We start from the raw sequence: 26,209 nt of genomic DNA, 5'->3' as shown, positions 1-26,209 counted from the left end.
GTTTTATAATAAAATACGGCCGAAAATGAGTATGGGAATATGTAGAGAGAGTGGAATTGTAGAGCATATCTAACCACAGCATACACCCAAATTAATCCCAAACGAAGTCTGCAGCATACCTTGTCTCAATTGCAGTGAGTTCACCCAAGTTTGTGGAACATTCAATTCTTTAGGAACATATTTGGTGTCGGTCGGTGTGAGTTGAAATTATGTTTGTGGGGTTTTGAATAATGCGGCTTCGTTACTACGCAGGCTAGCTGTTTGATGGAATGAGTAAATGGGTGTGCCATCCGTTCCGTAAAGCTCTCAGCTTGTAAATTTTCATTTACGCAAAGACCGAAAAGCTGCGAGTTTTTTGTGGGGTTTCGTCACTGAAGAATCGAAATGGATTGGAGCGTTGTGCGAAGGATTTGGGAGAAATGGGCAGCGAACAACATAGGCCCTTCAGGTGATCCTGCACTTGGTCTTCTTCGTCTTAAAAATTGCAACATTTTTTTTGACGATGAGTTGATTTTTTGTTTGCGGTCGTAATTGAGTAATGATATTATGTTTTGTTGGATTTTTCAGAGAAAGATTTGAATGCAGCACTATTGATCAACTATGATCCCACCGGACCTTCTCGCCTTGTATCCACCATGTAAGCGATTGCTTGGTTCTGTATGTGTTTGTGAGCATTGTTTGATTTAGAGGGAATATTTTAATCTAACTTGTTTTCTGAATGTAAGAGTAGAGGTTATGAACTTTGTAATCTTTGATGGAATGAGTAGTCCATTGAGTTAATGGATGATTCTCACATTAGTTTCTCTGTTTTCCTTATTTTTCTGTTTCTACAATTTTAGTCATGCTGAATAGTATGCAAAATTTGAGCAGAGTTAAAATTGAGTAGTGATGTTATAAAGGATCTGATTTCAGCTGTATGGTCTATTATACTGAATCTAAAACTAGGGTCTTGAGGATTAGGAAATAAGAACACTCTCTAGTTGTGGAGAATGGATTCTATGGCATGTGCGAATTTCCATCTCTGTTTGGTTGAATTTGTATCTCAAAATCTTAGATGCTGTTCTGAATGCTTGATGTGAAGATCAATTGCACATATATCTGTCACTTTGTACTTGTTCTTTACAAGAGCACTAGTTTTGAAGCGCGGTTTTGCAGTGCGGAGCAAGAGGGGATCAAAGCAGATCCGATTGAGATGAGTCAGTTTATTGGTTTTGTCAAGAGAAACAAGCTTCAGATGGAAACCTTCTTCATCGGGCCAAACCAATGTAAGCTCAACAACTCACATAAGCATGATGTTTCTTTTGTCTACGGAACATTTTCATAGTTAACAAGAATGCTGTTTTATCATTTCTTGAGGAGGCAGATATTATAAGTATGTTTCGTTGTACTAGTAGTTCATCTTTCTAGGTTTGTGGCTTTTAGTTGGAAGCGTCTTTGTTGAATCTTGAACTCATGTATTTTGAACAGATCTTGTGACCTCGATTCATGAGAGCTGGTTCTGTGCGAGGAGCTTGAACTCTTCAAAGCAGGCCGGTGAAGGTGCTATTGTGATGCAGACATCAGCATTCCTCTTGGTTGGACTGTAAGTTTAAGCAACCGCAGATTTTATTCATGGAAATTTTTCCGTCCTTTGTAAGTTCTTGAAATTTCAGATTGATTTATGTGCCATCTCTATGATCTACGTTGCAGATACGATGGCTCGATTGGAGCAGCATCGCGTGCAATGATGGCTGTCGATCAATTCGCAGGGCAGCTAGGTCGAAGGAACTACTGATTTTGTTGAAGCATCTTTCATGAAACAGAGCATCTCTGTCATATAAATATATAAATTCTGGTATTATATTTATGAGGTCAAATCTGTACCAGACAATGAAATACATTTACTGCTTAAACTCCCAAAAACAGTGTTTCTCTGCTTTTGTTTACAATTTTTCATTATTTTCAAATTCTAGATGAATGACAGGAAACTTTAAATTTCTGCACATCTTCAATCATATCTTCAATAATCTTCAATTATATATCCTTCAGGAACCCCTTCATTTACGTTGCATATCTATAAGTAGCTGTCTTATTCGAAAACCCGGTTATGGCAAGTCTTGTCGCACGGGTAAGGGCAATCGATCTTCTGAAACGGGCTTCTGTCGTAGTACCAATCACCAACAGCTTTCCCTATGTTCTGCAGACCAAACACACGTATATCTTCAGCATCGACAATGTATAAACAAAAGAACACAACTAAAGAAGTAGAAACCGGCTCACCTTGCCATCCAACACAGGGGCGTCGTCTCTGAGCCATGTCTCCTGCATTTCAGTCTGGCAATGGGCGTAGCAAGAGTTGATGTAATACCCTTTCGTTGCAGAGTTTTGCACTCCGCTCAATGCACCAAGAAATGCGGTTCTGAAATCTGGAAAATTGACCAAATATAAAATAAAATTCAGACATCGAAATTTTAGGGTTTCGGGTTTAGAGGATGAAAGAGTTTTAGGTGTCAACCTTGCATGACCTGCAGCTGGCTGGTTGAGCACTTGTTTATATCGGTCTTGCAGTTGTGCCAGAGGCCGTGCGGGTCAGCAACACCGGGTGCCAAGATGTTCTTGATCTGCCATGAATCATAGGCAGCATTTACAAGGAAGAGAGGTGTCTGAATTCCTTGCACCATGTTTTGGGGGAAGAAGCACTGCAAATTTAGACACAGTCCAACATGTGAAAAAAAAACAATATTTTGGCAACCATGATCATCTAGTTGTGAACATGGCACGAACCAGACCCGGCTTCATCTTTGAAGTGCACGATTGGGGCAGGTTCTTCGCTGATCCCTGCAGCCGGGAAGCTAGGATTAGGCCGATGAAAAACTCAATCCGAGACGAAAATGGACAAGAATCTAAAAATCTTACATGTGTTGTGACAACATCGTTGTAGAACTGCTCAATGTGTTGAGCTCCGGAAACATCCTTCCTGTTAGGCCACAAACGATAGCAGGTAAAAAGAAACAGACGAGATTCGTGGTTCCAGCTTGCTATAAGCAAGTTCACTTACTTGTTTATGAAGAAGCCTGCGTCTGCAAAGCATTTCACCTTGGCGCCCGCGGGGACAAGAGATTTGAATTTATCGCAGTGAAGAATCGAGGTTAATCCACCAGCTGAACATCCAGATAGAACAGCCTGCATATGATAGAACATTCTATCAAACCAAACAAGCACAGCCTCTCTCTCTTTTCAAGACTTACATTTTGAGCATGGCTCATTCCTTTGGCTAAAAGGTCCTCAACAATTGCAACAAAGACCCTTGCTCCTCTGTAGTATAAACCAGTAGCCTGATCAAATTCGACACGCCAAATTAGGAATACAGCTACACGATGAAAACAAAGGGCAAAGGACTTACTGGATTAACTGCTTCTACATCACCAGTGAATGATGCCCCATCACAATACCTAACCTTGATCCTGTTCCAGTTGTAGAAATCTAGAAGCCAAACCAACATCGAACCACGTGATTCATCGAAACATCATCACCAACCAATTACAAAGATCGGTAAAAAAAAGATCGAATTATATACCAGGATTAAACTTAGGCTTGTTGCTGAAAATCCCAGAAAACGCGACCTGTTTAGCCATCTGCTTGGAGGAACCTAACCGGGTGCTTTTCCGGGCTAGGCAAGTCGTTGCATTGTTGCACCACCCTCCTCCCTATAAAGCTACTCATCATCAGCTATTCAAGTTAAATAAGCCTAATAGTATATCAACATAGTTAATTTGAAAAAATCACATCAATAGCTACTTTGATAAACTAATTAATTTTGAACTTGTTTGACCATTTCATCCTGCACATACTCAAATCCTACTAAGTTGGTCTATCATACAACTCAAACTAAATTGCCCCTAAACATGAAGATTGAAGATCATAGGGAAAGAGAAAGTACCTCAATATGAATAAGCCAGTTGTTGATTCCTGCTCCAAAACCCTTATCAAAATGGTAAGCAGGTGGACTCCCATCCAAACACACTACAAAAACAAACACACACACACAGTTACACACAATTTATACTACAAACAAGCTAAAGCAAGAAGTAGAGCTTTTGTGTATAAAGAAAGCATTATTTCTCACCAGCTCCTTTTGCCACAGCACTCTGAACATAAGTAATATCCACAAAGAAGCTTTCAGTTCTCACCAAAATCATCAAACAAACCACAACCAACACCCATTGATGCAATCCCCCATCCATTTTTCTGCTCATTTTCAGTCCAAATTAGTAAGCAAAATTTTTTTAAAAAAACAAGAATGACTAATGAATGAAGAGATATAAAGCTCAGCATCCCACCTTATATAGACCGGTGTGACACTATAGTATTTTTAAATGAATATGTAAATGCAATGAATCTCTAATATAATTCCCTCTTGAATAAAAATTACATTATTTTTTTCAAATTAAAGCAGAAATAAATGCGTTAGTTCGATTACTGCTGGAGTGAGAAACACATTGAATGACGCAAATTTATAAATGTTAAAAATAAATAAAGGAAAAATGATTAGGACCTACTACTGTTGTTGGCAGCTCAAATGGCTAACTGAGTCGGAGCTTGGGATTAAGATATGCCCGCAGTGGTTGGAATCAAGAAGGTGAAGATGACGGTGGAGAAGAAATGGAAATAGGAAACAATAAGGAAAATGAAATATGAATATATTAGTTAACTATAATAACAGCTTTAATAGATGCGGGTAGACAATCGAAGAGGCTACCGACACTTATTCTTGTGTAAGAATTAAGATATGGTTTTGGGGTTAATTATTAATTACTTTAATTTTTCAGTCGTAGATTGGGATTAGATTTATTTTATTCTTATTCACTATGTCACTCACTACGCATACATTGAGATTTATATTTTTTCGAATTGATTGTAATTTTCTAAAAATCATTTCATCAATCGCAAGGTGATCTATATTTATTAAAAAAGTGATCTATTTTCTTTTTTTAACAAAAAGTAGTTATATTATTCTCTTTTCCATTTTTTATCTCTATTATTTTCTTTTAATTTATGAAACATCGCTTTCTTAGTTTTATATGCCAAACTGAAACGCACTATTTCAGAATTTTATATAGTGTTGTTTTGCCAATTAAATGTAAAGATAATAAAATTGAAAAAAGAATAAAGTAGGGAGTGTAATATTTATCATTTTAGGTAATGTTTTAATTTGAATAAGATGTCCCAAAAAAAATGTTTCAATTAATACGAGATAAAGGGAAAGTAACTTTTGACACAATCACTTTATGTACAAAATGTCATGAATATAATAATCATGGTTAACATAAGCGCTTTAATTGATAATTATAATACCAACTTGTTATTTATAACAACAATTATTTTATTTACATTAATAGTCATTTTTATTCATTATAAGTGTTACTTTCATGAACTTATAAGTCATGTGCCTGGACCATTTGATGAGTTTGGATTGGGTATGAGTCACATACAGGTTGAGTTTGGATTGGCCACACTCATGCCCATGGAAGAATTTGTCGGTCATACAATGTGAAAATAATTTTGCTATGATGAAATTTTGTTTAAGATAATTTGAAAATTACAAGATTCAAATCGAATTTTTGCTGCAGAACATTTTTTAAATCCAAAGTAGATATGAATTCGAATTCAAATATTGGACATAGTCAGGCAGATCTTGATCCGTCGATTTATGTTGCGTGAGTATTTCGTGTTTTTCTATTAACAAAAATCAAAGTATGTAATCACAAAATTCAGAAGGTAAAACATAGAAAATTATTCTTGATAATGAAGGTTTTGGCCAATCTTAGAAATCACTGTCAAAATCGGTTAAATATGTACAAAATAAATCAGGGGGAAACTAATACTATGTGAAGCCAATAATAGTGAAGCAATCTTGTCGACTTGATACATTGAATAAATTAAAGGAACAGTTGATTGTTGAGACGATGATACCATTCGCATGCAAATATTTAATTTTTCATACATTAAATATTAAGTATGCAGAGCTGTGAATCCATAATAGAAGGGCCCATATTGTTTTTATGTTCTTTTTTTAAAAAAAGTTAATCTCACAATTTAATCTTAATCTTATCAGTGGTCTCGCGAAAAAAGTATACATTTAACAGTTAATTTTATTAATGACTTTTTAATATTATTTGTGATTATTAATATCACTTTTTAAAATTTGTTTTTACACAAATGTTCTGAACAAATAATGTTGAAAATAATTTTAATGGTACAATCCAGATAAATTTTATTCAGAAAAACCGGTGATACAACTGAAAAATGTTAAAGTAATTATGGCATTTTTAATAGTAGTCGAATAGTATTAGTCCTCGTAGTATTAGAATTTGAAATTTTACACACAGTTTTGACTTTGGAGTGTACTGTATACATCACTAATTTGAGACCCTTTAAAAAATTCTAACTTTAGCTATAATAATTATATTATTATTATTATTACTTGTATAATAATAATAATAATAATAATAATAATAATAATAATAATAAATAAAATAAGAAAGAAATAAAAATAGTAGAAGAATCTAGAATCTGTTTACGCGGTTTAGATGAGAGGCGGTGGTTAATTTAGGCATACATAGTGGTGAGCATCGAATCATCCTCGCTTTCACCATCTGTATTTTTGCACTACCTTTACTAGTGCATGGTGCACCTTTCACGTCATTTTCCTATTTTACTTTTTTTTAATTAGTATAATAAATACTTTTTTTTTCAATTAATACTATCACATAATTTCAGTTTTCTAGATCGAGTGAAATTTCAGCATTTGTAGTGATGACATGATCCATATCATTTTTTATTTAGTACGCATCTGATGTCTTTAGTCATAAGATTATTTTTCATTTTTGTGCATTATTTGTATATACCATCATATTTGAGTTTTTCATGTAATAAAAGTGGCTTCAATCTACTCAAACTCAATATTATCCTACTACTTGTTCTGATCAATTATTATTGGTTTTAGGGATTGTATATGTGGCCTTATATGATCTATTTCCCACCAAACTTTGCTAATTGACAACTTTATTGCCATCTTTCTTATGGAAAAATTTTCAAACTCATAAAATATTCTAACTTTATTTATCTACATAAGAACCATTTTATCATTTTACCGAATACTTTTTCATTTTTAAAAGCATCTTGACTTGTAACGATAAACCAAATCTTAAAGCATAACAAATTAATCAAATGCGAAAATCATTCTTAGATAACAATTAAGTTATTTTTAGATCATTTTAGTTCATTACACGAAGGTTATATATAGATCGTTTTAGTTCATAACACGAAATGAACCATTCAAATGACCTCTATGTTTTCAAAATCCATCCTATATTATTTTTTATCTAGTGATTGAGATTTGGTCTCTAGTTATGCATTAAGATATGCTTTTTTAATCACTATCCTATATAGGGTAGTGATAAAATGCAAACTCATATATTGTACAAACTCCAAACTTTGATCTGGACCGTTAGAAAATGTCAACAGATGACAAAATAACAACAACAAAAAATGTCAACACGGTTTCAACACAGCATCAACCGTTGAAACAGTGTTGGCATTTTTTATTGCTATGATTTTGTCATCTGTTGAAATTTTCCTATGACCCAGATCATAGTTTGGAGTTTGTACAATATTTACAGTTTGCATTTGATTACATCCCATCCTATATATATGTATGTATAAGAAATGGTTCTAATGAGGTTTTTTTTAAATGAGAATTTTGAGAACTGAAAACTATATATCAGTTATGTGTTACATAAATATATGTTGCTGATATTGAGCAGAAACTGATATTCATTAATCAGCAAACTGGTGTGAGTTAAAATCTGCTATGTTTTATAATATCAACTGATATTAATGTATTCACAAATTTATAGTAGTAGTACTAATTTTGTGTTCTAATTATAAATATATATTCCATTTGTCCCACTTCACTCTCTTCATTTAATATATAAAATAAAGCTGTATAAAATTATGTGCGTTCCAAAAAAGGGTTAATCTTTTCTGGTGATGGAGGGAGTATTTATTTTAATATATTCACTAATCATCTCCTCTAGTTTGCATACTGCAATACGAAAAAGCTCAGTGCATCCTCTAATAAAATTGACAGTTTCTCACATCTGCTCTTTGTTTTTCCAAAAAGCTCAGTGCTTTCAATTGATTCCAAAAGTGTCTTAATTGAGTTTTCTTCTTGTGCAATTGTTTTGAAGAATAAACTAAATTATTTTGTTATTTTCAGAGGTAAATAGTTTTGCCACATTCGTACACTTTTATATGGATTAGTCATTGCCTACTAAACTCACTGCCTTATTAATAACTTATGATTATATTTTCTAAATTATAGTAATTGTTACATTTATTATTGGGATTGGTTATGGATGAAACCTAACTACCTAAGCCATCTTCATAAGGCCATCCACAATGGGACGCCCTAAGGCGCGCCCTAAAGCCCGCCCTATGCACCGTCACGTCAGCATTTTATCCTCCTGCCCTTCCACCTGCAGTGGCGCGCCCTAAGGGGCGCCCTAAGCATTTTACTATTGTTTTGTTATTTAATTTAAATGTTTCAAATATATAAATGCAAACTTATTAAAAAACACAATGATTAACTAAAAGAACGGCAAAAAATTCATTGATTAAAAAAAGTTAATCGAAAAGTTACAAATGAAAAGTGAAGTTGTGATATATATATAACAAAATTTTCAAATTAAAAAAAAAAAACTAAAACGCGTTGCATCGTCCGCGTCGCCCACAGTGGGCGGACGATGCCCCATCGTCCGCGGACTAAGCGTCGGGCGCGGACGACACATCGTCCGTCGTCCGCGGTGCCACAGTGGCGGACGATAGCGCGCCCGATGCATCGGGCGCGCTATCGTCCGCCCCATTGTGGATGGCCTAAAAATACTCAAGATTCGTATTAAACTTTTCCTCCAAATATTTGGTTAATTCATTCCCTATGTTAATGTATAAGTATAACACTCTTCGTAGGTTCATAATTAACTCAACTTTCACTATCATCATTTCACCTATTTAATTTATGTGCTCTTTTTAATTAATTGTTCTTAGTTATTTAAATGCTTAATTATTTTTTGTTTATTTAAATGTTTTATTTTGAAATCAAGAATTTCAAATAAAACACTTAACCAAACTATCAACTCTCTAAAATTATTATAAAAATAGAATTCTCAATCCACTTACAGCACAATAAAATAGGAATTTATCAAAATTTGTTCTAAAAGCAAGCAAGTCATTAGTTTGTGAACAAAGAATGTACTATGATTTGATTTTTATTATTATTGTAATTATTACTACTATTATAGATATTAATATTGACCCAAAACTAAAATTAGAGTAGTAGTATTGGAAAGTTTAATCGTATTTTTGGGCTTAAGGCCATCCACAACGCTGTTGATATACCGTTCCTTAACCGTTCCTTAAACTACTATTTGCGGACCCCACTGTACTTTTTTACTTCATTCCTTAACTAAGGAACGGAATCTGCAACCCTCCGTTCCTTATGTGTTTCTTAATCGTTCCTTAAATTACTATTCATTCAATTTCATTTTTTATTTTTATTTCCAACCCAATTCAATTAAAACAAACACACTTCATTAAAAAACACACAACATAAAAAAAATTACAACTTAAAATTTTAAAAAATAAAAAACACACAATTAAAATCCTAAAAAATTAAACATTGCATAATTTAAAATACAAATTTAAAGAAAATAAAAAAAACTACTCCACCGGTGAAATCATCCTCCGAAGGCGGTCGAGGTGCAGGGGGAGGCGGAAGGCCAAGTTGTGCTGCCATATGCACAATTCCGTTCCACCAGGCTTGATATTAGGAGGGCGAGAAGCGGGCAGTGTCCGCCATTGTGGCGGTCATGTACACCGCCATAAGGATGTTCGAGCCTCCCCTCGAGCCCGATCCCGAGCCCGCCTGGCTTGATTCGCCTCGGCCCTTCCTCTCTCTAGCCGCCTTCGCCGCCTTGGTCCCTTGCGGCCGACGGCGCCCACGGCTGGATACCGCGGCATCGCAGGCTGTGCCTGCAAACTCCTGCGGTGCACCCTCTTGTCCGCCGCTGCCCTCACCGGTATCACCAGACGAGTATTGGCCACTCGTCGTGTGCTTCGTGGGCTTTGAGGTTGAGCCAGAGCTGGAGCGGACACTGCCGACCCACCTTTCCTCGTCCTTGACGACCTGCCAAATATCAACATATTTGAATTGTTTACCGTGTCCTGGTTGTAGACGCGCAAAGCCGCCCTCAGAATGTCGGCTCCCGAAGCTCCGCTTTGGTAGTGCGCCGCTTCGATCGAGTAGATGCCGCAGAATTTTTTGACCTGTTTGTCGACTCGGTCAAAGTCAGAGCGGAGCATCTTATATGTGCGCTTCCGGGACCCTTTCGCCTTAATCTGGTGGTAGATCTCGGTGACCTTTTCCCAGAAGCACTTGTTGGGTTGTTGATTCCCGACGACGGGATCGTACGAGACGGTGATCCAGGCGTTGTACACCGCCATCGTTTCGTTGTTGCTGTATGGATGCCGGCCTAGATCCTCCTCTTCCTCCTCCTCGCCTGCCTCCGACTCTGCCCTGGAGCTTCGCCCGCCTCGCCCTACTCCCAGAGTGGGTTCAACGGGGAAATCCTCCTGAATCTGGGATAATCCCTGCGAATATCGCGGGGCGGAGGGACGAGCGTATGCATCCACGTCAAAAGTGGGTGGTTGGTACCCACCCGGCGTCGCCGAACCTTGGGTGCCCGGCGTCGACGAACTGGAACCACCCAGTGTGTTGTACATGGTCTCTCAATCGTTAAACATGTTGAGATCCCACCCGACGGAGCAGCCACCACCGGAGTTGCCGTCGCCGGACATTTTGTGATGAGATGTTAGATTAAAATTGGAGAGGAAATGAAGTTGATTTAGGAGGAATAGATGTGTAATTGTGTGTGAAATGAGGATGAATTATGAGTATTTATAGAGTAAAAAAATAAGAAAAAATAAAAAATAAAAAACGGTAATAAACGGTAATACTACCGTTTACAAAAATTTTTTTATTTTTTTTTAAATTCGAATTAAAAAAAAAAAGATTTATTGCGTCAGCACGTGACGACGCCCACTCGCGGGCCGGCGAGTGGGCGTCATGCACGATGCAGGGGCGCGCCACGTCGCCATGGCGCATGGCGTGACAGCCAGTCTCGCGTCTCACAGGGACGGGTTACGGGACGAGATGAGAATGGTTCGGGGGCGGGATGGTGTGCCCCAACGCGTCGCGCAGGCGTTCCGTTCCTCCGGAACGAAACGCGGGACGATTCCGCGCCGCGTCGCGGATGCTCTAACATAGAGGAATGGAACACGGGACGATTCCGCGCCGCGTTGTGGATGCTCTAACATCAACTAGTGTTGCCCACGGTTATAAAACCGGCGGTTCCGGTTCGGAACCGGCGGTTCCGGTTTATAGCAATTCGGAATCGGAACCGGACCGTGAGGCTATTTCACGGTTCCGGTTCCGGTTCGGAACCGCCGGTTTTCGGACGGTTTACACGTTTCCGGTTCGAAAACCGACGGTTTCACGGTTCGTTTTTTTTCTATGTAATTTGAAATTTGGACTTATACAATAAATTGGAATAAGACAACGGATAATTTAAATTGAAATAAGACGAATAAGGTGAAAATGATATCAATTTTGTTGAATTTGAGTTGTAACGGACAACTATACATTACAATGTACAATACATATACAAGTATACAACATATAACAATGTAATATAACTTACAAGTGTCGTCGGAACGTAAATAAAAAAAACATGAAATGGGGGGATAATGGATGAATTTGAATTTGACTTCAAAATCAAAATTTTAAAAAATTTGAATTTCGGAAAACCGTCGGAACCGCTGGTTTCACCGCCAAAACCGCCGGTTCGGTCAACAAACCGTCTACCTCGTGTTCCGCACCGGAACCGAAAACTGCCGGTTTCGCGGTTAACCGCCGGTTTCCCCGCTGAAAAACCGGCTGAAAAAGCTTCCCCCGCTGCCGCCTCGGTTTTCTCACCGGAACCGTGAAACCGCCGGTTAACCGGCGGTTCCGAACCGTCCGAAACCGTGAAACCGCCGGTTAACCGGCGCTTCCGAACCGTCCGGAACCGGCGGTTCGGTGACGGTTCCGGTTCGAAAAATCTTGAACCGGAACTGGACCGCAGTTCCAAATGCGACGGCTCCGGTTCGAAAAAATTGACGCGGTTCCAGTTCGGCGGTTAACTGCCGGAACCGGAACTGGTGGGCATCTCTAACATCAACCTCCTTTAAAGGTCAACCAATACTGGTTTAACCGCCGGAACCTGAACCGGTGGGCATCTCTAACATCAACCTCCTTTAAAGGTCGACCACTACTGGTTTAAAACTCCATCACTTAAATGAAGATGAACAGTATGTCCAACACATTTTCCTATTGTTGGGATCAAATCAATCACAGAATTAGATGTTTTAACAGAATATATTTCTTCTTCTTCCGTCCCAATAAATATGAAACATTTAATTTTCAACACATGATTATATGCAATGTTGTTTTGTGCATTAATGAAAAGAAAATAAAGTAAAAAAGGAAAAAAAGTGGAGATGATATTATTTGCATTTTAGGAAACGTTTCATTTTTAATGAGACATATGAAGTACTCCCTCGATTCCACAAAGTTTATCTCAGTTTGGCTCCACAAGAGTTTTAAGAAATTGTTTGACATTGTAGTAGATGAGGGTGTGTAGTGGAATAAGGGTCTTACATTGAAGAGATTGATGGATGTATTTAATGTCTATTTTTTATAGGATTCCAAATGAAACAAACTTTGTGGGAGACGAAAATGGTAAAATGAGACAAACTTTGTGGGAGACGAAAATGGTAAAATGAGACAAAGCTTGGGATTCTTTTTTAAAATAAAGTAGTAGAAATTTAGGTCGAGATTTTGAGAAGCCAAATACCTATGACTTGAAGATCTTTACAAAATACCAAAATACATATAATCAAAACACTACAAAAAACTTATCTTTTAGGGACAAAAAATAAATTGAGACGCAATCACTTGCGTTGGAAAGTTTATAAAAATAACAACAATTTAGGAAGCAAAAGAAAGTTTCCCTAAATTAAATTAAGGGCAAATTAACTTAATCTTTTGTTATTTTATGAGGCTTTCATTTGCGTCCTCTAATTTTAGTTGGGACACCAACAATGAGGACATTTTTTAAAGCGTTGGTAGTATATTTAGAAACACAAATTAACGTTCTTAATTGTTAAAAAAAAGTCTTTTAACAGTTATTTTTGTTGTAGTGAAATGGCTCAAATTTGAATGTACAAACTAAACTAATAGTATTACAAAAGGAGTAAACTTACAGAGATTAGTGATATGGAAAGATCATACTGTAGTTATGAGCATCTTAGACAATAAATCAATCTAATTTTGTGAAAACTTATCTGATATATATCGCATTCATGAATAAATAGATTGATGTAACGATTAATTTTTTGTCAATATTCCCTTAACCATATGATAGCATTACACATATTTAGCCCCAATAGAAACTCATCCTTATTGGTTAATAGTCCATTCTCAATCTTCATCTAATTATTGACAACTTTATTATACTTTCAAATTCGTTGGTGACACGTCTAATTATTGACAGCATCATTTGCTATAATTGTCATGACCAAAAATAAAACCTACTATTTATTTTTATTCTTTTACTATAAACTCCACTCTTCACATTTGCAAGTATCTGTGTTGATTTATGGTTATATTTGTTCTCCTTGTGACTTAAATGCATATTATGTGCACAATAATAATTTTAAACCTAAGACTAGTATATAGTATAATGAAATATTACAAAACAATTAAATTGCAAGTATTTCGCAATATTTATTTGAGAGTGCTTCAAAATTGAAAAGTCTACACTAGTACTATATTGCAGCCAACTGGATACAACCCAATTTAGTCCAGATTGGAGGCATGCATTATTAACATTTTGTATTTGTTGTTTTAAATGAGGCACTATCCCAGTTAGGTTTTATGTCATTTTGAAATGAATTAAATTTTTTAGTCACAATATGTGACTTTTTAATTGTAGTGTACGTGATTTCTTTGTGATTATTATAGTAGTATAAATTTTGAAAAATGGATGAATTACCTCTCATGATGATTTTTTTATAGGATTCTTGTTCAAGAAATGGAAGCAATTAAATTACAGTTCTTATTTGAAAAACCAGACATCGAAATGTAAATGGGTTTGACTTCCATAACACCAAGTAACTCATTTTCAGCATGATCAATATAAGCTTGACTTTTCTAGTAATTAGGAACTAATTAAGAACATATTAAGGTCTTAAAATAGCACTTTTATGTCAAGTTTTCTTGAAATTGACTAATACAGATATTAATTGTATGTGATTTGAAACTTAGGCGTAAGTTAGAGCATCTCCAATAGAGATAGGTCAGCCATAGGTCAGTCATAGCCTAGCCACAAACTCCACCTGTCACATCACCAGCACTAAAAACTTCTCATGCCACATCATCAGGACAAGCAACTGGACAAGCAATAGGTCAGCCATAGCCTAGCCACAATAAATAAATTATAAAAAACAAATAATTAACAATCACACAAAATACGGAATTAAATTTACGACACATATATGGGAAAATTCAATAATAATATTAAAAATTAAAAAAGTACATTAATTAAAAAAAGTACATTAATTAAAAAAATTACAATAATTTAAAATAAAAACTCCTCCTCCACACACGAGCCCCCCCCCCCCCCCCCCCCCCCCCCCCCCCCCCCCCCGCCTCCGCCTCACTCCTCGCCGTCGTCGCCGTCGCCGCCGCTATCCGGGACTTCCAAATCTGCGGCATCTGAGCCCCCCAACTGTGCTGCGGCGGCATAGTCACGAGCATTGAGTGAAGAAAACTCTTCTCCTCAGGGTCAGTTGCCGTCTTCCAGTCTGCTAAGATCTTGTACATCTGAGCCCGCGTTTGTTGACGCGCGAAGAAGGCGAGCTCGGCTGTTGACCTGCCAACAGGGAGGATGCCAACTGGACCTCCTAGGACCCCTGGCGAGCTCGTTGCGCCCGCCTTTGACCAACCGGACGAGTGCGGCGAATAAACGCGGGAGGGGACGGGAACTCCTGAACATCCTCGGGGAGGTCGTGGGAACCGCCGCTGCTGCCGCCGCTGTAATCACCGGTATAGTTCAGTCGCTGCTTCTTCGGCCAGCCAACATCAACACCTGCCCGAAACTTCTCGGAGTCCATCAGCACCTCATAGCAGTTCCAGTAGGTGAACTCCTTATAAAGCCCGGGCACGGGGAAGGCTTTCTCCGCTATCCTCCTGCAGTCCTCGTCAGTTTGGCCATTGGTCTGCATGCGGAGGGCGTTGGTGTACAAGCCCGAAAATCGGGAGACCGCAGCCCTGATTCGGTCCCACCCCTTCCGACACTCCTCCCCGCTGCGTGGCCTCCCCTCCGGGAAAAATGCCTTGCAGGCTGCTGCTATTTTAGCCCACAAGTTGACGATCCTCTGATTGTTCGAGGCGAGGGGATCATCGCAAACACTCACCCACGCCTTGGACAGCGCGACGTTCTTCGCATCCGTCCACTTCCTCCGTGCCGGGCTCTCTTCATCAGCCGGCTGCGACGACTCACCGACCACCCTCTTGCCCTTGCCCTTCTTCTTCTTTGGCGCGCCCCGACCCCACCCTACTCCCCCCGTTTGAACGGGAGTGTCCGCATCCCCGAGATCTATCCCCAACTCCTCTAAGGAAAAAGTATCACACCCAGTGAACTGCGTCTCCGATGGGGTTGATGTGTGCGAAAAAGCAGTCAAAAAATCAAAACTGGGGCGATAGACGTTGTCCCCCCCTCCCCCCGACGTCCCCTGCATCCGCGGCTGCCACCCCGGCATCATCTGCATCCCGGGTACCCCCTGCACGCCCGGCATCGCCGGTCCGCCCTGCATCCCCGCATACTACCCCCGTATGCCATCCCGGGCATCATCTGCTGTCAAGGGTACATGTTGTAGTACCCGGCCATCGGACCCCATCCACTTCCCACGGGTACCGTGGGAGTTTGAGACCCGCTCTTCACTGGAGTAGACTCGTTGTTGTGCTCCATTTTGCGTTGTTGCTCTTGTATAGAAATTAAGATAGAGAGAAAACTCGTTAAAACAAGTGGTGCGAATGAAAATGACGTGCAAATCGCGTATATATAGTGTTTCGAAAATTAAATTAAAAAAATAAAAAATCGGCTGGCCGATCGCTCGCCGATCGGGAGCCTGCAATGGCGTCAGCCGATCGGCGAGTGCATCGACTAGCGCACGGGAATCGGCGTGCTCTCGCCATTTTTCTCGCCGATTTGGCGCTCGCCTGCAGCAATGGTTCGGCGAGCGGACCGGCAAGCGCCGGGAATCGGCTAGCCGGTCCGCTCGCCGCCATTGTGGATGCTCAATATATCGATAATTATCTTACTAATTAAGCCCAATATCAAGTTTGTCCGACTAAAAATCTTGTTGGGCCAATATACATTTTCAAAGTCGATCGTTTTACAAAATGTCTAGTTTCTGTTTAAAATATAAAAAAAAATACTGTTCAAATCATTTTCTGAAAGCCCTTTTCAATATACTTGTTGGTCTCACATGTGTCCTCTCGCAATGAAACAAATTATTGAAATTAGTTGTCATAATATTGAAATAATATTCATAAGTCACTCTATTTTGTACAACTCGCGCGCAAGCATGAGCTACATGGATGATGGATCTACAATATTCGTCGACATGACTCACAAGAAACATTATTGTATACAAAGACACGCACTAATTCATGTAAAATAAAACCATCTCTAAGTATCCAAATTTATAGATTAAAATTTCAACAAGATATATTTACGATTAAAGATGTTTGGGATGAAAAAGCCACAATTATCATGCTTTCGTGCACATACGACCGGTTGAGTTTTGTGAGCCTCTCCCTCAAAATGTTTGGAAGATGATCGCAAAGTTAAGTGTATTTTTCAAGAACTTAACATCTCGAGTAATAATAAAAATGGATGGTATGTGCATGTTCAGTTATAAGAAACCAACATTTTTTGTAATCTTAAGCGTATCTTCTTACTTACTTTCTTTGACTTAATGAAGCATCTCTCATTGGCCAATGTCGATATATTCCTATTATTTTTTTCTTATTAATTATACTAATAGCTCTTAAAATAATGGTAAATGGAGTTAAGGATTATGTGAGTATAAAGATAAAGAACACGCATCATAACTACGTTGGAGAAAGTAGTGTTAAAGTACTTACTATCCAAATATTTTTCTATTTTCAAGCAAATTAACAAGGCGTCATATTAAAAAAATGTAAACAAAATACTTGAATGCTAGAAAATACAAATTGTGCATATATTCACCTCACCCTACAAGTATCTCAAGACTACATACACTTATTATCTAAAGGGAGGATCCAAATATGCTAGATATTCACCACCAATAAATACTAGTAGTATGCATCTAACTTCTAAAAATTTGTGTTTGCTTAGGTTTTTGTTTAAACAAACCTAACCAAAAACAAACTTTTAGTAATGAATTTAGCTAAATGAACTTATATGTTTATCTGCCGAATCCTCTAGAAAGAAATATGAAATGTGGTTTTGTACCAAATAAAATTAGTGTTTGTGGGGACTTAGGTATTTATTTGATTTGATGGTACAAGTACTGATTCAAGAATGCTAAGCCACAAATTATTCAAGTCGGCCAACTTATTCTTGATTCCCTCGACCAAAAGGGCATTCTAGTATCGAAATTGACTCTTTTTCACTTGTTTATTGTCGTGATCACTATACTATACCTAATTTTCTGGTAACTGTATAATCGTTCCTTGTCTCTTAATTCGAGTCACGACAAGATTAGATGAGTAACTATTGTTGATCATATTGAAAAAATTGGTATATAACGTTATTTGTATCCATTAGATGGTCATATCCTATTATCCATATTAGTCTTTGGTTATTGCATTTAAGATGTTGGTGTCAATGTCATCCATGATGTATATATGTGATTTTTTTACAACTCATTGTTACTATGTACGTTCTTGATAGTAACTTCTATAAAAAGCCCTAAACAGATTTCACAGTCTCGAATTATAACCAAACAATCACACACCATTGGAATTAAAACATCCAGCTCATTCATTGCTTCAAGTCTCTCTATATCCAATTCTGTGATTAATCGCATTCCCATAACTTAGGAAAAATTAACCATATATATGAGGTAAGCCACAAAACTTGCTCGTTTAATTATCGGATCGATATATAATTTTATCACTCTCACACACACTACACTACACTAGATGGGATTCAACAGGTGCAAAATTAGACGAAAGCAAGCCCGACTAAATCAAGATGAGAGAAAGTTCCAAGAGAAAAGGGAGAGAGCTACCTTGAGAGTTTGTGCTGCCATATCATACCTATGGAGAAGAGCTAAAGCATTGAACGGACATCACGGCCAAGCCCGGGAGACGAGAACCGGTCTTCAAGTGATGGTAGTGGATCCACACTTCTCTATTCCAGTCATTCCCATTAATAATGCGCCAATGTATTAAGAAAGTAGCAAGGTAACCTAGTTTATATTTTGAGTTCTCTTCTTGTCATTTCTTAGTATTTGATTATTAGTGCCGCCGTACATGTATTCTAATGAACATGTGTTGTATAGACATTACATACCACTATGATCTTAATCTTAATTAACTAGAGATCATTATATAATTAGGGATGTAGCCAATATGAATTACTAATAACATTTTGATATCTATCTATCTATACATATATAAAAGGGGAGTTTTGGAAAAAATTACAAGAATGCCATTTTATTTAAAAAATTATATTAATGCTAAAAAACAATAAAAAAAACTATGTTACGGATAAAAACATGTGATTAAAAGGACCATTAAATTTTGCAGTTACATAAAACAAAAAACGTGTGTGATCAAAGGGTTCTTAATTTTGCAATTACATAAACAACGTGATATGAAAAAAATGGACATTAGGATGACTAAAAGTCATTCATAGAATTCCAAACGTTAAAAATCTTCTATACATTTGAATTCCTTTAATTAAAAGTATCATTTCAATGAAGAAATTTTACAAGTTGTATATCGTCACCCCATCGCCTTTATGATTTTATATTTGTAGGTAATGTATTGTATTCTCTATCAGTTTTATGATTTTATATGTTTTCTTAACTATGTTATGTTATCTTTTATGTTTATCTTATTTTAGTTCATTCTCTTTATTTTTGATAAAATATTTTTAGTACTATTTTATTGTGGATAATATAGAATAAAGATGGAACTGTTTTACATATATCACCATTTTTTGAATCAACACGTGGCCTGTCACAAGAAAGTGAAAAGAAAAGGTGAGAAGAGCAATATAGTAAGTCTAACAAATTTATACATTAGGGTCATGATAATCTACAAACCCTCTATAATACAAACTATACAAACTTTAGGTGTTGACATTGTTGACATTCCCTTAGTGACAGAATTTGTATTAGGCGTTGACATTGACATACCCCCAGTGACAGAATTTGTATTAGACGTTGACATTCCCCCCAGTGATATAATTTGTATTAGGCGTTGACATTGACATATGAATCTCATTGCTAACAGTTGATTACTTATAAGAAGTGTGTATGATTAAAGTTTGTAGTTTGTATTATAGATAGAGGTTTATATTTGATCACACCTCTATCTATATATATTCTTGTCCCATTAAAACTGTAAAGAGTCCCTTTCCTTCAATGTCAATAAAATGCGTGCTCATAGTTTGAGTTTTTTCTTCATTAATACTTATTACTTATTTACAAAAAGTACTTATATTAGTATTAGAGTGTGAATAAATTGTAGTATAATGTCATTTGCTATAATTTTTTGCCTATCCTCTATTTTTAATATTGTTTGCAAGGAAATTTTTTAAACTTATAAACTATTCTTTTGTTATTATCATATGAAATTATATTTATTTATTAATTGTGTTATTCACCATTTAATTCTCTATGATCAAGATTTAGATGTTTTGAGTATTACTATAAGTTGTTAATTAATTATTTTATATTTATGGTGTTTCAGTATTAAATTAGATAGGTTATTGTATTATAGTTGTTCTACATATAGTATATTTAAAATAAATTACATATATCTTCATTTACACGTTACTATTATTTCAACTAATTAAGATGTAGTACTCCACTAAATAGAAGTAAAATTTCTTGTAATAACTAGGGGAAGTGAAAAGATTTAATACTATTAGGGGTGCTCGGTTTACAAGATTGTATCTCAGATTAAATTAGTGGTGTGGTTCATGAGATTTAGTCCATCAACTCAATCATAGATGAATAATCATGGAATAATTAGTCATAGCTAATCCCCTATGACTAAAATAATCTCACAACTCAATCCGAGATTATATTTTAATATTATTTTATCTAGGAAACCAAACACCATCTAAGAGAGTGAAAAGTGAAGATAGTCATGAAACTTTGTTTGGACTATAAAAATTTATTGCATATAAGTGTTCTTTATTAATATTGTTAGTGATGAATATTCTTAAAAACAAATATAAATTCGTTAATTTAAATTATTATAATATTAACAAAAACATGGATATATTTTTTTGCCAAATTCACTAATCAATATATTTATAATAATATCTCATCGTTTAATAGAGTGTGAAGAAAATAAAATAGGCCGTGCATAGTACGGGTGTGATACTAGTTTAAGTTTAAAATGTTACTTTATGTAATATTTGGTGAATACACACACGTGCAATGCCATACACAAATTCTAAGGACAAGAATATTGTTGAGCATTATATCCTTAACTGGATACTGTTATTTCAACTACTATATTCAACAGATTATATACATATATGTATAAATTGCTCAACTACTACATTGTTTAACTGGTGAGAATGATAAAGCTAATACATCGTTATATGGTGTAATTCTATCTATAACACTACATACTATGCCATCTTCATCTCTCAGATAATTGGGCTACATTTCCAGATTTCCAACAGCTATGCCATCTTCTACATATCAAGGGAGTATTTGATAGAAAACTAACTGCACCATCGGATTCAAACAACTGACACTTGCGATTTCGTATACTGGCACTGTTGTTTTTAAAGCTTCGAGCACAACCCATCCACCAAAATGGTGCGACTATCGTATACAAAATCTTGACTGTGGGCATAGCTGATACTCAGAGCCTGCCATGATGAGAAAATAACTGTTACATGTATGAATTTGAGAAAGAAAAGTTCAAGATGTCAAGTTCACAAACTAATAGAAATAGTTAGACTAAAGGAGAAATACAAGTAATGGATTGAGTTCGATTAACCTGATACAGTTGTTGAATCTTGTTTTACCAGAGGTACACTTAATGATCATCAAGCATTGTGGCATTCGTGGCTCAAGTCAGCACTCTTTGTTGATGGGCAATCTCCAATACTGCTGTAGAAACCTGTCACTGTTAGATAAAGACAAAATTTTAGCAAACTTGATATGTAAGAACTAATACACAGAATTTTACAGAAATTGAGAGATGAATAAAACGCATATTAACAACACAACAAACCAAACAATTCCATCAGAGATATTTATAATTCAATTGGATATCTTAATGCAGAAGAGAACTGATGCGAGCAGGAAGCATTGTGAGCAAATTCTGGTACCTTAAGTGATTGGAGTCTGAGATTGAATCAATACTCAAGGTCAGCCTGGCAGAAGTCAGAATAATATAACTTTCATAAGAAAGAGTTTATATTTATCTATATATAAGAGTTTCCTCCTGAGGTAACTATACTACCTAAGCAGCAGTCATCCAACAATTTACCCCTTCAAGGCATCATACTCACAACAAAAAACATGATACAAATTTATATCCAGTATCTGCTTAAAGGGTTATTCTGATTTCAAGAGTACTTGGAATCATATGGGAGACAAAACAAGGCAAACATATATATTAAACAAGAAAATAAACACAATTTGAAAGACATAATATACCAGATGACTTCTGGCCTGAGCCGCCCCACCAGCGCCCCCTGAATATGGCTCGCCCCAGTCACCTGGGGGCGATTCCAATCGAGCCTCATGCGCCCCTCATGCTTTTGACAACATTCGACAGAATTGTTAGGATAAAAAAAATCAGATTAATCTACAAAACAAACGTACAGTATTATGCAATCATAATAATGAATTCAAAAGGTCCAGTCACTAATATGCTCGGGGTGACGATTCTACCCACTATTGTAAATCGATTTTTAGCATTAATGATTTTAAGCAAACAAATAAAACCATCATTCAAAGGGAAAAGACCAGTCATCCAACCTGCTCTCATTCAAAGGAAAAAGAACTGTCAATCTATCAACTACTAATCCTGGAACACAAAGAAATGCACCCATACACCCAAAAACAACAAAAAGAAAGTAACAGATGCACAAAAATGCAACAATGCCCGGAAAAGTAAGAGGTAGAAGAAAATGAAGAAGGTTAGCCACAAGAACACCATCATAAAAGAATAAATAGATGTGTATTTCTTTAGAAGAATTGATTTTAAGTATTTTTGTAACTGCATGAGGGGAAGTAGAGTAAAGGCCTACCAGTCCAGAGTTAGTGGTTTTCTATCTTTGATTGCTGGGACATGCAGTGAACCAATGAAGTATGTGCAACATCATCTAAATTTATTCCTCTATCAGACATGTGTTCCCACAGGGCGAAAGCTTCCTTTGCATCCCCTTCTTTGCAGAACCCGTGTGACAGCACATTGTAAGTCACAGAATCAGGAGTGATACCTTTGCTTAGCATTTCCCTCAGACCCTCAGCAGCCTCTTCCGTCCTACCCAACTTGCAGTACCCATGGATTATTACTGTATAAGTTATCTTATTCGGCTGTATGTTAAATGAAGACATTTCCTGCAAGACACTTGTTGCTTCATTCATCTGGCCTAGTTTACAATAACCACCAATTAGTGCAGTGTAACATACTACATCAGGCTGCAAGCCATCCTTCCTCATTTCATCAAACAGATATGTTGATTCATTTACTCTGCCAACATTGCCCATTCCATGTATCAGAGAGGAATAGGTGACCAGGGTGCGTGGAATACCTTTGCTTCTCATCTCATCAAAGAGTTTGAAGGCCTCTGGCATGTTTCCAACCCTAGAGTATGCTCTAATGAGTATGTTATATACAACAGAATTCGGCTTAATATTCTGTTGGAGTAACATATCAAAGAAATTCATAGCCTCTTCAAAATCTTCACCATTGCAATACCCTGCTATCATTACTGCATATAAATGAACATCAGGAACAAGATCATTCCTTCGGCATTCGTGCCACAACATCAGCGCTTCATCCATTTTACCCTTTTTAGATAATCTGTTTATCAGCATGTTGTACGTCACAATGTCTGTGGAGATTCCTTTCTCAGTCATTTCTTCCTTGAGCTTAAAGCCAATTTCCAACTTATCCTCTTTGCAACACCCATAGATGAGTGCATTGTACGTGAAAGTATCCAACCTAACACCACAATCCAACATGCTCTTGATGATAGATTTGGCTTCTTGCACATTACCAATTTCAGAAAGTCCAAAAACAAGGGCATTTGAGGTCACTGTATTGCAACCAACTCCTGTACCCTGCAGATCATAATACAGCTTCAAGGCTTCTGAATGCATATGATTCTGACAAAGTCTGCTCATCAATGTTGTCAGCAACATATTGTCAGGCCTCAAATTCTTAAAGATCATCAACATGGTGTACGTAAGAGCAGAGTCCAATCTTAAGTTTTTACATAATCCATGAATGACAGAATGTATAGTACCTATGTTTATACATAATCCTCCTTTCATCATTTTTCTTAAGAACTGCTCGGCTAAATCTATTTGATTGTCCTTGCAGAGTCCATTTATGAGAGTATTATACGTAACTGAATTAGGAATAACACCTAGTAATGACATATCATCCTTTAACTTCAGGGCAATTGTCAAATTTCCTATCTTACAAAACCCATGAATCAATGTGTTATAAACAACAACATTGGGAATAAGCCCCTTACTCGACATCTCTTTCAAGACACAATCAGCTTCACCGTATTTCTGAAGCTCCATCAGACTGTTAATCAGCACACCATAAGTAACATGAGTTGGTTGCATCCCCTTATCTACCATTCTCTCCTTAAGCTGGAATGCCTCTTCCAGTCTCCCGTTTCTACATAGGCCATGCATTAGATTGTTATATATAACAACATTCGGAGCAACTCCTTTACTCTCCATTTGCTTAAACAGTTCAATTGCCTCATCAACCTTACCTCTTTTGCACTGCGCATTTATTGCAATACTGTATAAGTGAACATCTGGTGAAAACTTTCTCGAAACAATAGTAAAAACTTCGTAGCCTTTCTCAGGTTCGCCTTCCTTAACAAGAGTGCTCATAAAAAAAACGCAAGTCCTGACAGATGGAACCAACTCTCTACTGGCTAAGAGCCTAAATACATCCATTGCAACATCAAATCCGAAGCTCTTAAGATCACTAACATAAACATGAGCCAAAATATCAAACGCTCTCACCCCTCCCCTAAATCTCTCCGAACCAACACAAGCATCTGCCAAAACAGTAGCAATCTCCCTATGCCAATCCCCAACATCATCCCTCAACGTCATGGGCAACTTTCCATCAATCAATCTTATCAAGAGCAACCGCGCAGCTGAATCGTGATTCTTAGAAAGCAACAAGTGAAACAATACGCAATACGATCTAAGCGAAAACCTAAAGCTGCAGCGGTTCCCCGCAACATAAAAGAACTTCAATGCGGTGGAAGGATCAACATTATTATGAATTTCCCAAAAAATCGAATCAAATTGGCTAGGATTCAAATGGTTAAGCAAATCGCTACACTGAAATGAATTCAAATTCGGTGCGAATAGAGCAGAAGACAAACTCGCAGTATCACGAAATCGCTGATCAAATGCAGCTGAAGCAGGGGGATTCGGCGATTGAGGCGCCTCTTTGGGTTTAGATTTAGCGATGAGATTCCCCGGTCGTGGTAAAGGATGAGGCGAGACGGTTAGCGGTCGTTTGATAGGAAAGAAGAGTATCGCGGCGGTGTTGGTGGCGGATTTCTGGAGGGCGGATCTTCTCATGTCCATATATAGATTGGGATTGTAATTGGTGAGATTAGCAGGAGCGGAGGTGAAGAAATGGAGGTCTAGAGAGGTGGTGTGGAGAGAGGGGATGGTGGCGGCGAAGCCATGAAAATCGGGGAGAGGTTTAATGGTAGCGGAAGAGAAGAGGTCACGATGATGAGAGTGAGAAGAGGTCTTAGATCCCAACACTCCAAAACCATGGAGAGGAGAAGCAGGGTTTATGGTGACAGAGTTAAGAAGACTGACCGGATATTTTAATGGGCCGGGTTTTTTAGTTTTGCTATTGGGCCACTTTGATATATTAGTAATGTAACTAAAGATTAATATGCGTATTGAATTTTGGTTTAAGCGAGTTCAACTTGTATAGATTTTATAATAAATGATTCATTTTTTTTTTACCTTAAATTGTTATTTTTAGGATTGCAATAAAATATAGGGGTCGTTTATTGTAGAGGTGAGAAAATTTTAAAAATAATAAAAAATCGGTACACCAAATTTATCGTATCAAAAAATTAGTAAAATTACCGAGTTTTTAGTAAGGCTATGATACCTTACGGAAATATTTCGGTATAGTAACAGTATGAATTTTTATATATCGCGGTATCCTGATATTTACGTTATAAAGTGTACTATGTACATACAGATATCAATATATGCCGTAAAAATGGTATATATTTATACATAATATTATACTGGTATTACGGGTTACTACCAAAACTTCAGTATATCGCAAAAATTTCGATATGACATACCGACAAGACAGTAGGACAACGGTATTGATATTAGTTGTACCGATAATTTGGTATATTGAAAATTTCGATAAGGTAAAAATGTATGGTTTTAACTCATACCAAATTTTCGATATGGTGTAACATTTCAGTACGGTATAATAGCTGAGACCTCTTTATGTTTACTACATAGAGATGGTCAGTATCTCCAAACGACATACCAAAAACTA

At 37.0% G+C, this 26,209-nt stretch overlaps 3 protein-coding genes and 1 long non-coding RNA gene across 9 annotated transcripts; 2 read left to right on the top strand and 2 right to left on the bottom strand.

The window, feature by feature from the left end:
* On the top strand, positions 1-1,946 carry LOC121768716. Of its 2 annotated transcripts, none has more exons than XM_042165257.1 (6): positions 1-134; positions 253-448; positions 568-637; positions 1,156-1,265; positions 1,468-1,582; positions 1,690-1,946. In XM_042165257.1, exons 2-6 carry the CDS (start codon positions 385-387, stop codon positions 1,772-1,774), a joined length of 444 nt encoding a protein of 147 aa, XP_042021191.1. In that variant the 5' UTR covers positions 1-134; positions 253-384; the 3' UTR covers positions 1,775-1,946. The 2 variants fall into 2 exon arrangements, with proteins under 2 accessions (XP_042021191.1, XP_042021190.1); XM_042165256.1 differs by having other exon boundaries at positions 20-148.
* LOC121768715 (pectin acetylesterase 8-like) lies at positions 1,818-4,698 on the bottom strand. 3 transcript variants are annotated; one of them, XM_042165253.1, is made up of 12 exons: positions 4,539-4,698; positions 4,106-4,227; positions 3,920-4,002; positions 3,557-3,686; positions 3,383-3,462; positions 3,228-3,314; positions 3,038-3,162; positions 2,896-2,956; positions 2,764-2,817; positions 2,495-2,678; positions 2,260-2,405; positions 1,818-2,176 (listed from the first exon to the last, which is right to left on the bottom strand). In XM_042165253.1, the coding sequence occupies exons 2-12, from the start codon at positions 4,221-4,223 to the stop codon at positions 2,069-2,071; spliced, it is 1,176 nt and encodes a 391-aa protein (XP_042021187.1). In that variant the 5' UTR covers positions 4,224-4,227; positions 4,539-4,698; the 3' UTR covers positions 1,818-2,068. The 3 variants fall into 3 exon arrangements, with proteins under 3 accessions (XP_042021187.1, XP_042021186.1, XP_042021189.1); XM_042165252.1 differs by having other exon boundaries at positions 4,535-4,692; XM_042165255.1 differs by lacking the exon at positions 4,539-4,698 and adding an exon at positions 4,320-4,454.
* Positions 4,699-17,009: 12,311 nt separating this feature from the next.
* On the top strand, positions 17,010-21,449 carry LOC121768183. Of its 2 annotated transcripts, XR_006043300.1 has the most exons (3): positions 18,034-18,315; positions 18,395-18,658; positions 21,091-21,449. It is a non-coding gene; the product is annotated as an uncharacterized LOC121768183 (long non-coding RNA). The 2 variants fall into 2 exon arrangements; XR_006043299.1 differs by lacking the exon at positions 21,091-21,449 and having other exon boundaries at positions 17,010-18,315; positions 18,395-18,809.
* Positions 20,889-25,533, bottom strand: LOC121768182 (pentatricopeptide repeat-containing protein At4g19440, chloroplastic-like). Of its 2 annotated transcripts, XM_042164565.1 has the most exons (5): positions 22,707-25,533; positions 22,111-22,211; positions 21,780-21,824; positions 21,446-21,574; positions 20,889-21,314 (listed from the first exon to the last, which is right to left on the bottom strand). In XM_042164565.1, the coding sequence occupies exon 1, from the start codon at positions 25,252-25,254 to the stop codon at positions 22,717-22,719; it is 2,538 nt and encodes an 845-aa protein (XP_042020499.1). In that variant the 5' UTR covers positions 25,255-25,533; the 3' UTR covers positions 20,889-21,314; positions 21,446-21,574; positions 21,780-21,824; positions 22,111-22,211; positions 22,707-22,716. The 2 variants fall into 2 exon arrangements, with proteins under 2 accessions (XP_042020499.1, XP_042020500.1); XM_042164566.1 differs by lacking the exon at positions 21,780-21,824.
* Positions 25,534-26,209: the final 676 nt, after the last annotated feature.

The sequence above is a fragment of the Salvia splendens genome, chromosome 15, assembly GCF_004379255.2.
Source record: "Salvia splendens isolate huo1 chromosome 15, SspV2, whole genome shotgun sequence".
In the NCBI taxonomy this organism is placed as follows: domain Eukaryota; kingdom Viridiplantae; phylum Streptophyta; class Magnoliopsida; order Lamiales; family Lamiaceae; genus Salvia; species Salvia splendens.
This window is presented reverse-complemented; position numbering and strand designations above follow the sequence as displayed.

Coding starts and splice junctions, on each gene's coding strand:
- LOC121768716 (XM_042165257.1), top strand. CDS start 385: ATGGATTGGAGCGTTGTGCGAAGGATTTGGGAGAAATGGGCAGCGAAC. Junction 449..567: donor GAACAACATAGGCCCTTCAG/GTGATCCTGCAC, acceptor TGGATTTTTCAG/AGAAAGATTTGAATGCAGCA. Junction 1,266..1,467: donor CTTCATCGGGCCAAACCAAT/GTAAGCTCAACA, acceptor TATTTTGAACAG/ATCTTGTGACCTCGATTCAT.
- LOC121768715 (XM_042165253.1), bottom strand. CDS start 4,223: ATGGATGGGGGATTGCATCAATGGGTGTTGGTTGTGGTTTGTTTGATG. Junction 2,818..2,895: donor ACGATGTTGTCACAACACAT/GTAAGATTTTTA, acceptor TCCCGGCTGCAG/GGATCAGCGAAGAACCTGCC. Junction 2,177..2,259: donor CCCCTGTGTTGGATGGCAAG/GTGAGCCGGTTT, acceptor TTTGGTCTGCAG/AACATAGGGAAAGCTGTTGG.
- LOC121768182 (XM_042164565.1), bottom strand. CDS start 25,254: ATGGACATGAGAAGATCCGCCCTCCAGAAATCCGCCACCAACACCGCC.